The 11706-nt window shown below is 37.0% G+C and overlaps 1 protein-coding gene across 1 annotated transcript; it reads left to right on the top strand.

The window, feature by feature from the left end:
• On the top strand, positions 1 to 11483 carry IDH3A (isocitrate dehydrogenase 3 (NAD(+)) alpha). Its single transcript, XM_017745194.1, has 10 exons — positions 1 to 63; positions 1758 to 1841; positions 2995 to 3109; positions 3650 to 3837; positions 4052 to 4185; positions 4786 to 4888; positions 4968 to 5032; positions 7212 to 7296; positions 7800 to 7952; positions 9825 to 11483. Exons 2-10 carry the CDS (start codon positions 1818 to 1820, stop codon positions 9906 to 9908), a joined length of 951 nt encoding a protein of 316 aa, XP_017600683.1. The 5' UTR covers positions 1 to 63; positions 1758 to 1817; the 3' UTR covers positions 9909 to 11483.
• The last annotated feature ends 223 nt before the right edge of the window (positions 11484 to 11706 follow it).

Genomic DNA, 11706 nt, shown 5'->3' with positions numbered 1-11706 from the left:
GTTTCTCGATTGCTAGGTGCTTTCAAAAACCAAAAAAAGGTGACCAGAAGTTTTGGTAATGCTGTGAGTATAATAGTCCCATTTTTTTCTTTTAAGAAGTTTCTCAATAAACGGGTTTGGAAATTTATAAGATCACTGTTGTTATTCTTATGTTCCCAAAAAATAAGGGCCAAACAAGTGAACATGCATGCTCTTAATGCCATCCTGGATTTATATCAGTTAATCACTGTCATTGGCAATTGCATATCAATGTGGGAATACAAAAGGCTCTAGCAAAAGATAGAAGTGGCATGGAAAGTTTTCACAAAATATGGACATAAGTCAGTCTTCTGAAACTCATCTGGGAATGGGCAAATATTGGGCAAAGTAGAAAAATTGTTGAGAACCTTCTCATTTTCTTTCTTTTGCAGACTTCCCTCTAAGCACTAGATTTACTTTACTGCTGCTTGTAGAATTCCTTGCATCTAAAATTCTGCCTTTTCAAGGTCCTCTTTAAACTATCTTAGACATTGATTGTGTATTTCCCTGTAGATGTTTTACCTTCTTTATGTGTATGTGTTTGAAGTGCCCATGGGCCTTCTTTTCAATGAGGGCAGAAGCAGGGCTCAGCACCCCTAAGCAGGACTTAATCTTAAAGAGGAACCGTGGCTTTTCAATTTTAAGTTTTGTAGAACAGCAGGTACAACAGTTGGAAAAGAAACTGAAGGGTCACTTATACAGTATAAAAATCAGAAGGTGAGGCACCCCTGGTTCTGTTTATAACACAACTGTTTCACACTCAGGTGGAGCCCTGCAGTGCTGTCAGACAGCACAAAACTACTCTGGAGGCATTCTGTCAGTGACAGCTTGCTCAGCAGCAGTATTCTTTTATCTGAAGCTCTGTTTTTTTGTTGTGCACAGTGAATTTCTTTGGCTCAAAAGTTAAAAAATCAGTCAATATATATTGAAATTCTGCCTTGTGAGTTGGTTCTATTGGGGGTTTTTCAAATAATGTACGTGAGCTGCTTTTTTTGTAGGTAATAATGAGCCCTTAAAAACTGTTGGAACTCTTTAAATAAAACAAAATGAGCTGGAGCACATATCCTTAAAGCAGTGATCATATTTTTTTTTTCTTCAAAGCAGAATACATTCTTCCCCTGCTATTCATTGAGCCTGGGCTGTGCATTTTTTTTTACCTGTTTGATGATGATAAAACAAACAAGACCAAGGACATTATGAGAGGAAAATAAGTTGGTATTGTTAAAAATGTGTCTGAGATTTTTAGGAGGTCACTTGAGAAGTTTAGCTTGGCATGACCTTTTTTTTTAAGGTGAATGTAGCTTTTCATACATGTAATCATTTCTAGCATGTGCCAGTGTTATGCGGCATGTTGATAATATTGTAGACATATGTGGAACGGAGCCATAACTAGGTAATGGAACTTTCTCTCCAGATTTCCAGAGGAAAGGATGCTAAGTTCATTAATTTCAAGGAGTACTGAGCAGGAATCTGCCTTTCACATTCAGCCTCTGTTTTGAAATAGGAATAGGTAGTAGGCAAATTTTTAAACAATTCTCTCAAAACATTTGCACACTCCTTTGGAAAGCAAGCTAGTCCTTCTCACTTCTGTCCAGGATGCTGTTCTTCATAGTGAATATTTGGAAAAGGAAATTTTTTTTTGTTTTCCAATAGTTACTTTGTTCCTACAACACATGAAAATGTTTTCTATGTAGAAAACAAACATTCATTTGTTGTACTACTGATATTTCTTCATCTAGGTACAAACAGTAACTTTAATCCCAGGAGATGGCATAGGACCTGAGATTTCTGCTGCTGTCATGAAGATCTTTGATGCTGCCAAAGTAAGTCGTATTTGTCTTGCTATAAGCATTGTAAATTTAACTGCAAGAAGAAATATTAATTAGGCGTATTAAGAAAAGCTTTATCTTTAGCTTCCAAGAGATTAAGTCATATTTAAACTATTAAAACTTCTTTCCAGTAGAAAGAGTTTGAAGCTTCAGCTAATAAAAGACAGGAATGTGATACCAAGGCAGGGCTTGAAACTGTTAGCTGACAGAAGAGTAGAGACTTGAGAGCAAATGCTGTGTTTAATTTTTGGAAATATGAACTCAATGTCATGTGAGATCATCTTGTTGATGTAGTAATCCTGAGCAACTGATAGAGGATGTTCTTTCATTCATTATGACTTCCAGTGCAGGTCAGAAGTGTGTGTGAAAGGACTGGCTCATTTTAGCAATCCAGCTGCTGTGCTGCCAAACACGTTAACTTCAGTGATATGAAAACTGACTGTACCCAAGAACAGTTCTCTTACCTATCTGAGAAACTTCACCAGAACTTGTCAAGTTTCCTGGAAAGGAAATACAGCTCTTCAGGCAAGATGCCTGTTAAATTGTTCCACATTATTAACAGCACCCAGGCATCTTCCCTTTTTATTACAACTATCCAACTTGGATTTGAAAATGTGAAGTTCTCTTTAATTATGTTATATCTTTTCCTTTATGATCATTCCTGATGAAATGAATGGGTAGCAGTCTCCACTTAGATTCCTGTGGTGAATGCAAATTCAGAAAGCATTGTGGAGCATGTGCTGATAACAGATACATATCTATGTCATGTACTGTCTTTCAGGCAGTAGGGATGATGAGTTTTCAATGAATACAGCTTTAAAATGTTGTATCTTGTATACAAGGAGCTCAACAGCTCTAAAATCTTGAAAGAAATAGGGCATGTGTTGCAATTCTAACAAATTCTGTGTGTATGACATCTAGGGTGGCATTCAAGTTTATGATAATTTGCTGCTCACACTATTTCATTTTCACTTAATTACATTTTTTAAAAATTACTTTAATTCAAACATCTCATGCTTACCCTTACTCACCAGAGAAAATCCAGGAAGGCCTGAACAAAATTCCTTACACGCCTTTTTGTGGAAAGAAGGTTAAAACTTGAAGCAAAACCATTACGTTTAAGTTAACATAGAGTGTGTATGTTTAGGCACCTATTCAGTGGGAAGAGAGGAATGTTACGGCTATCCAAGGACCAGGAGGGAAGTGGATGATACCTCCAGATGCCAAAGAATCCATGGATAAAAACAAAATGGGATTAAAAGGTATTTTAGGAGTTAATACAGAGATATTAAATATTGTTGTGTTTATTATGAGTCTGATGTAAGGCCAAAGTTCTTCATCCGTAGCACAATAAAATGGGTAATTATAGGGGACAGCCTGTCAGGTAGTTGTCTGTAATCTTGAAACAGTCTTTCATTTCCAAGCCATAAGTTTGATAGTTTTTGTAGTTGAAGGTGAGTACATACCAACCTTTGGACTCTCTGCAGAAGGCATTTCTAAGGTACACAATAGTATGCAATAACTATATTCCTATAATGAGTAGTATCTTTATATGTGTTTAATGAAAACATTTTGTAAAATCTCTTCCAGGTAAGGGTTGCAATTTGGCCTTTAACCAGCTGATTAATGTGCCTGTGCAGTATTTGACAGCACGGAGAATTCCCATGGTATTCCAGCATAAGGGTTAAACAGGAATTTGGAGATCTTCTGTAGGAATCCCACTTGACCTAGAGTTTCAGCTCTCAGATCCATGGAGGGGTTTATCTTCTTGTTCATCCTTGTGTATATTTTTTTTTCTTTAGGGCCTTTGAAGACTCCAATTGCTGCAGGGCACCCGTCGATGAATCTGCTGCTGCGTAGAACCTTTGACCTTTATGCCAACGTGCGTCCCTGCGTGTCCATCGAGGGCTACAAAACCCCCTACACAGACGTGAACATCGTCACCATCCGCGAGAACACCGAGGGCGAGTACAGCGGCATCGAGCACGTGGTAGGTTCCTCAGCTGCTGCCTTTCTGCTGCCTTTTCTGCTTCAGCACTGCTAACTTTGCCTATCTCACTGGGGTTCAGTGGGATTTTTACATTTGGCACCCATAAAAAAGTTCCTTTGTTGTGAAATGCATTCTGCCTCACTCAGAATTCTGCTGCTTGGTTCCAAATGGGAAGAATTACACTTACACTGTTGATGCAACTCCTCTCTTTCAGATTGTTGATGGGGTTGTGCAAAGCATCAAGCTGATCACAGAGGAAGCCAGCAAGCGCATTGCAGAGTTTGCTTTTGAATATGCCAGAAACAATCAGAGAAGCCACGTGACTGCTGTGCACAAGGCAAATATTATGTATGTTGACACTTCTTTTGAGAAAAACAAAACAAAACAAAAATCCCCAAACATTTAATTACAAATAACTTCTTAAGTCTTACTCAAATGTGAAACTTCTGTTGATGGCACCAGGAGTCAGTAAAATGGGAAAAAAGTCAAGTAAATGCCTCCTAAGTAGAATGGGCAGTACTGACCTGGTATTGACAGGGCTGAGATAATTATGTACCAATGTTCTTACTAGCAAGTTGGTAGTAATTCTTCCTTCCAAAGCTCTTATTTTAGAAGCTTTTACATAAGGAAAATGAATTTTAAAACTGAGGATGAAAGTGGCTGGTGTCTTTTGCAGTTTCCATACCACTTTATATGAACTGAGTCCTAACATGTGTGATCCTATGTGACACCACCTTCACAAATTCAGTAAACCTCTCATAAATGAATAGAAGTCATTCTGAGAATTATTGTATGCCTGTTAAACCACTGATACAGAAATATTTTAAGAGGGATAAATGGTCACAATTAAGTTTCTGAACTCTAATTAAACCTCTGTTGCATGCAGTTTTATCTTTGGTACTGCTTCCTTACAATAACTGCAATATTCTCTTGCTTATCTAATTGCAGGAGAATGTCTGATGGGCTTTTCTTAAGAAAATGCAGAGAGGCAGCAGAAAACTGTAAAGATATTAAATTTAATGAAATGTATCTGGATACTGTATGTCTGAATGTGAGTATTTACATGTTTTAGTTGTGGGGGTTTTTTTAATTTAAATTCTTAACCTTAATGAAAATATACTTCCTTCTAGATGGTTCAAGATCCATCTCAATTTGATGTGCTTGTTATGCCAAACTTGTACGGTGACATCCTCAGGTATGGAGATTTTCATTTAAACTCCCAACATATAAAATACTAATACTTTCCCAACAATCACTGAGGTCATATGCAAGCCAGATGGGTGATCATCTTATGCATTCAGACTTTTTAAAACTGCATAAATCAGACACTAACTGGGCAGAAAGGATGGCATTATTACGCTTCAATTATTAATATACTGATGGGAGGGGCTATATAATGATAATGTACTTATTATTGAAAAAAATCTGTTTCTGCCTATGGAGGCTATGAATATTGTTCAGATGGGGCAGAAGAGAAATTTCTCCAAATGTGTGAAGAATATAATGGCTTACATTGTAATAGAGAATGAATTCCTGGTTAGATATTAGAGAAAAACTTTCTCATCCTCAGCACTAAAATAGATTGTGTAGGGCGACTGTGGGACTATGATGAACACAGGGAGCTCATCATCCAGTTAAATGAGTCTGCATAGTCACTGAAGAATTAAATATGTGGCCTCGTAATATTCTGCTAGCTCTTGGTTTATGTATTACTTTTCCTTACCTTCAAATTAAATTTTATATTTGAATAACATTAATACTAGAGGTACTTTATGTCTTGAAGGCAAAACCCATCAACACGCATTTTCTATTCTGTAAAATTATTAGGTAGAGTGTAAATTCCATTAAACACTTGTAAAATGAAGTGTTTTGATGCAAACTCATATGTGTAAAATGTAACGTAGTTTCTCCTCACATCTCTAAGGAGAGATTGAGAAAAGAGCCTGAATCGGAATTTTTATTTAAATGTTCAACTATTTACTTCTTAGAATCCATCTCCTGGTTTTGTACAGATAATAAATTTAAAGGTAACTTATGTATAAGAAGAAATGGTTCTTAAGCTTCTTTTAAAACAGCACTCTCTCTGTGATAAGGCTGTCTATCCACTCCAAGAAAAATCAGATTCTAACTGATGTTTCTTGCTTTAAGAATTGGTAAAGGAGTGAACAGGGCCCTCATAGCAGCTCATACATGGTTAACTGAAAGAGGTGAAATCAGAGGAGTCTCATCATCAATACCATTTCACTGAGTTCATTATCACCCATTTTAAAGTTCTCATAGAAATTCCGTAAAAAATTTCATCATTCTAAAACTTTTCAACAAATTTGATTCTGTTCTTCAAGAGGGCACTGTCACCACTGGATGAGGTCTCACCTGTTGGTCTAGAAGTATGAACAAAATGCCAAGCAGGTTCCTTAGACTGTATAGGTCTGAATAGGCAGAAGACAATCTCTTTAAGCATTAAATACCTAGAGTGACAAATGCAGACTGTATGCAGTTTTTCCCCAGGCTCTATGCAACTTAAGATAATTGGTTTATTTTAGCTTAAAATATTATTCTGCAAAGTCATCCAAACTTTTCTCATTGGTAGTCCTAAACTAAGGATTAACTTAGCTTAGTATGAGCTAAGTTGTGGGCAATAATTATGGATGGATGTGAAAATACCAGAGTTTTGAATATACCAGCTTTGTTCATCAATGTGTTCAGCTCTGAGGGGACAATATGATGACAATAGGCACAGTTGGTTTGTCCTTCCCCATGGTAATTTTTGTGGAAACCAAATGCAGATTACTTATATCTGATGATCTGCTAATGTCAGATTTGTGACCTGAAGGCTGTTGAGTAAAGAGAGGGGGAAAAAGCTAGTCTAGTGTCACTTGGGAAGTGTTCCTTAAGGTGCACACAATACACTACAAAACCACCAGTAACTTACCTACCTGAGCAAAATTCTTCCACATTTTTTAGAAGGACTTTACATAGGAAAAGTTGTTCTGGACCCCTTCAGAAGAAGTAAGATTTTTGTATAGTTACAGAGAACTGTACATAACAATTAGTTTTTGAGACTTCTACACATATTCTGTGCTTCTAGTACTTCTCGTTGTGCCTATGTCTTATCAGGTTTATTCTAGTATTTGGAATTTCCTTTTAATTTTCCTTTATTACATTGTCTTCTGCTAGTAGTTCTAAGAATTTTCCAATGTTCTGATGGGGTACAGGTGGCCAACAGCATCTGTTCTTTCTCCATATTATTCTCAGACTGTGCAGGTGTATAAATTTAGTTGCAATTGATTAAAATATTTTTATACCTTGCAGAGAGGCAACTGTATATGGACAAACTTGTGGGGTTTTTTATTTGATGGTTGGGTTTTTTTCAGTGATTTGTGTGCTGGACTCATTGGGGGTCTTGGAGTAACACCCAGTGGAAACATTGGTGCCAATGGAGTGGCCATTTTTGAATCGGTAAGTCTTGTTACACAAGGCAGAGCAGTAATAACTTTGTCTCAACTTGAGAATCTAAAACTTTTCCGTGCCATACAATGTGGCTGACATTTATCTAACAGAGTTCTTTGTAGAACTCTTTTTTACTGGGAAGATGCTCAAGCTTTAGCCTGAGAGACTGGTTAAAGTAAATATTACACGTAGGTTTTTCGCATGTCCTTTTTTTGACAGATACTTTATTTTCCCACTTTTTCATAAGATAAATACTCCCCATGAAATAGAACCTGAGGGGCACAATTTAAATTATTAAGTGATCTAGTTTTCCCTTTCTGATGTCTTTGAACTGAATTGTTTTGGTCCTTGGTATCTTCTTTCCACTGACTGTATCACAGCAAAGCCAGTCCTGTTTTAACATGCTGCTGCATGAAGACCTATGGCTCAGGTTACTTGCACACATTGAACTGCCTAAGACATTTTAATCAACCTAATGACATTATAACAGATGGGTTAATTCTCATTTCTAGGTTCACGGAACAGCACCAGACATTGCAGGAAAAGACATGGCAAATCCAACTGCCCTCCTTCTGAGTGCTGTGATGATGCTGCGCCACATGGGACTACACAAACATGCCACAAAAATTGAGTCAGCTTGCTTCGATACAATTAAAGATGGAAAGGTAACATGAGGGTGTGCAAAGAAACGCAGTGAATTAAAATCATTGTATCAACGCAAGAATTAACTTGGAAGAGTCACACCAGAGCGAGGGATGGCCTGCTGAGCTGGCCTGTTGCATGAGCAGTGTCACTGTCCTTCTCTGATAGTAATTATATTATCTTTGATGATATTAAATCTGCCCAGCTCAGTAATAAGGGGATAGGCTGTAGCATTCCTTTTGTCTCAGCAATGCTCATCTTACATTTCCACAGCTTTATGAACTCCAAAATAGTGAACTGGATGGCTGTTTTTCAGGAAGGGAATGAGAGTTTTAAGTAACTTATGAAGTTTATAAAACATACAAAGCATATATAATGAAATCTGGATCCTGAAGGACACTCATTTGCCTTTCACAAGCTAAATCATCCACTTTGCTCATAGCATTTCAGTCCTGACTGTAATACTTCTGTTTCTGTTTTTTCAGCTCAATTATCTTCTTTTTTTAATTCTTAACTGCTTTCACTCTTTTTTGACTACAAAAGAACAGTTTTTATCCAGTATTAACTTTTTCTCTTAAGATTATATATGTTTCCTTTTGGAAGTGAGTGTCTTCAGATTCATTACTCAAATGGGATATTGGAGGGAGGGGGGCTTATGCTCTGTAATTTGACAAATTTGTGGTCTTACCATTATTGGTTCACTCCTCTACATTGATGTCCATCTCTTGAAAACATAGTTGGAAAGATCCTGAAGATTGCAGTTAAAGAGGATTAGCAGCCAGTCATGCTGTTTCAGTTATGTTAGGCAGGACCATGAGAGGCTGCTTTGTAATTAAAAGTAACAAGAACGCTGAAACCAAAAGTTGTTATCATTTTGTAAGTTTGCAGCTATCTTGCTGTGTATAGGGGCCAGTTAAAATCTAAACTTACAACTGAATAAAGAGGTGCTCCAGTAAAGTTCCCATTTACTGCTCTGGAAATGAAATCCTCCATCTGCAGGTCAGTAGTTCCTTGGAAGATAACGGTGCAAGTTTTGTGACATGGCTACTTGTTTACTAGTTACTTATAATGTCATATGCTCACAATGGAGAGAATCTTTTTAATTGAAAATACCCCATAATGCAATTTAAATTACAAGATCCTAAAATAGTGACCTTGATCGCTTGCTATTCCTCCCTTCCCCATAAGCAGTAATTAAGATCTGTGTGAGTGCCATGTAGGTGGGGAAACTAATGATTTTAATTATCTCCTAGAGTGCTTTAATCTAGATAGGTTGCACAAGCAATGTTGCCCACTTTTTAATTTTTATTTTACTGTCTTCATGATGCCAGACAGTTGTACTTGATGACAGAGACTTTTAACTCTACATTTTCTATCTATTAACTAAACTAAGCAAACTTTGAGAATTGTTAACATGTAGCATTAAGAGTTATGTGTGCTTGTTCTGTGTGGGTTTCTTTTAAAAAAGACCCAATCTTTCTGAATGACTCTCATTAGTTGTCCTTGTGCTGAGCCTTCATATATGAATTTTACCTCCGAAGGACAAACTTCTTACTGAAGATGTAAATACTTAACCATTAATTACACCATTAAAGGACTTTGTAGAGCTTTGACCACACACGTTCTTCCTGTAGTTAAGATAAAATCATGTTCAAATCATGTTCAAATCTGATAACATTAGAAGTACTTCATGTATACTCAGGTCTTCTCTACCTGCACAGTCCTTATTGATGAAGTCTGTATGGGATGCAGAACTCAAACTTGATGTATTCTTGCTCACCTTATTTACTATCCATACACAACATACCACGAGATCATCTAGAACTGTTCAGAGACAAGACTGGCCCCATAATACAATTCAGTAATATTATTTTTTCTTTCTTTCTTTCTTTCAGGTCTTGACAAAAGACTTGGGAGGCAATGCCAAGTGTTCAGAATTCACAGAGGAGATCTGCCGCCGAGTACGGGACAAAGACTAAACTTCCTTCATACTCCTGCTGATAACTCTGGAAGGACACATCACACAGAGTACAATATATGTAACCTGATATCTACATGCATATAGTTTGCTTATCTCTTGAGAGCAAACTTTTTAGCTGAGGCCTCTCCATTAATAAATCTAGTCCAAATGGCTACAAATGATGCTTGTGCCTGCTTTCGGTGGACTTTTCCAAGTGCTTTGTCTTATTTATTTTTTTTCTATCTGGTGAACATTTTTATGTAAGTGAATTCTTTTATTGGCACTGTAACTGTCTAATCTTTTTTATTTCAATTAGAGGGTTTTACTTTCCAAATAGAAAAATTATGCAAACAAACCAGTAACAGAATTAGTGAAATATAAAAGCACCTTAATGTTTGAAAAGATAGGTTTTCAGCCTAAGAGTAGCACAAGACGATCTTCATAAACAGAGACGGGTATAAAATAACTTAAAATAGCAATTTTGTGTTAGAAGCAACGAGAAAACCATTTTAGATACTCTGGTGATTCATGAAATACAGCCCTGCCCACCAAAGGCATGAATTAAGAAATACAAAATTCTAGAGATTTACTCTATTTCTGTATGTTAAAAAACCTACAACCATTAACAAGGGGTGAGAATTAATGCTAAAGTGAAGTTATTTTTCAAATCTATATACCAAAATAATTCTTACCAGTTTTCCTCTCTGAAACACACTTTACAATAGAGTTCTAATGAGGGCAAACTATACAAAATTACTTCTGCCATTCCCCCCCCATGTGAGGGGGAATTACATTCTGCAAAATTCCCCCCCCATGTGAGGGGAAAGTATTAACTTTGCAAATTTATACTAAATATTTCATGACTTCTGCTAGAATGCTTTTTGTGTTGTAGTTTTCTGCACAGTCTGTTGAGCGTGTCTTCCTGTATTGACTAGTAATTTTATTCTAGAAACTCTGAATCTAAGGGACTAGTCCTAAATGGATTAAGACAGATCAGCGGTTTGGCTCTGGTGCCTGTGTTCCAGAAATACATTTCATCCCTATTCAAGGGGATCTGAATCTATTTTCTCCTTGCTTACTAAGCTTAATGGGTGCAAAAGCAACTCTTTGCCCTCCCCTCCCCATCAGATGCAGATCATCACTCGAGTTGCTCTGATCTGTAGGTATCAAGGTATTGCTTCCATTCCTGCACCTGACAAGAAAAGATATATTTTCAAACTCGTTAGTATAGCACAGGATTATCCCTACTGCCAGGAGCAGGCTTCTTACAGCTTAGTTCTATTCATAGACAGTAACTAAGTGGAGTAATATCTATTAAGACTGTTTTGGGCTGGCTGTTTCAGAAGTGAAACAACTTTGGAGTAACGACTTCTCGCGTCACTCTAAAGTAAGCACCCCAGCTTTTTTATACAGTCTAACAACATGCTGGAGGAGCTTTATTTCTCCCACACTCTGCTTTTGGTGAATAGGGCAACATTTCTTTCCATGTTTTACAAGCTGCTGCTTCCTTGTTTCCTTCAGATTAATATTGTTAAAGAAATTCTGAATTACCATTGCGCACAAAATGGGGAAGAATAAACTTTTCAAAGTCCTATTGCTTGTTTTGTTTTTATAATCCTAGGCTGCTGCTTTGTCTTTTGTGTTGAGCTGATTATTGGTACTTGCAACAAATTTTAAGTCTGTAAGATGTGTGAGACTGGTAATGTAACTTTTATGGAAACCTTACCCTGTTCCGCATAATTTCTTTTGTCTCAATAACAGTGGCTGTGGCCTGCCTGCGTGTGTGAGCTACTAGAGCTGTCTGCCAAAGATCACTT

The sequence above is a fragment of the Corvus brachyrhynchos genome, unplaced genomic scaffold (assembly GCF_000691975.1).
Source record: "Corvus brachyrhynchos isolate BGI_N302 unplaced genomic scaffold, ASM69197v1 scaffold309, whole genome shotgun sequence".
Classification (NCBI taxonomy): domain Eukaryota; kingdom Metazoa; phylum Chordata; class Aves; order Passeriformes; family Corvidae; genus Corvus; species Corvus brachyrhynchos.
This window is presented reverse-complemented; position numbering and strand designations above follow the sequence as displayed.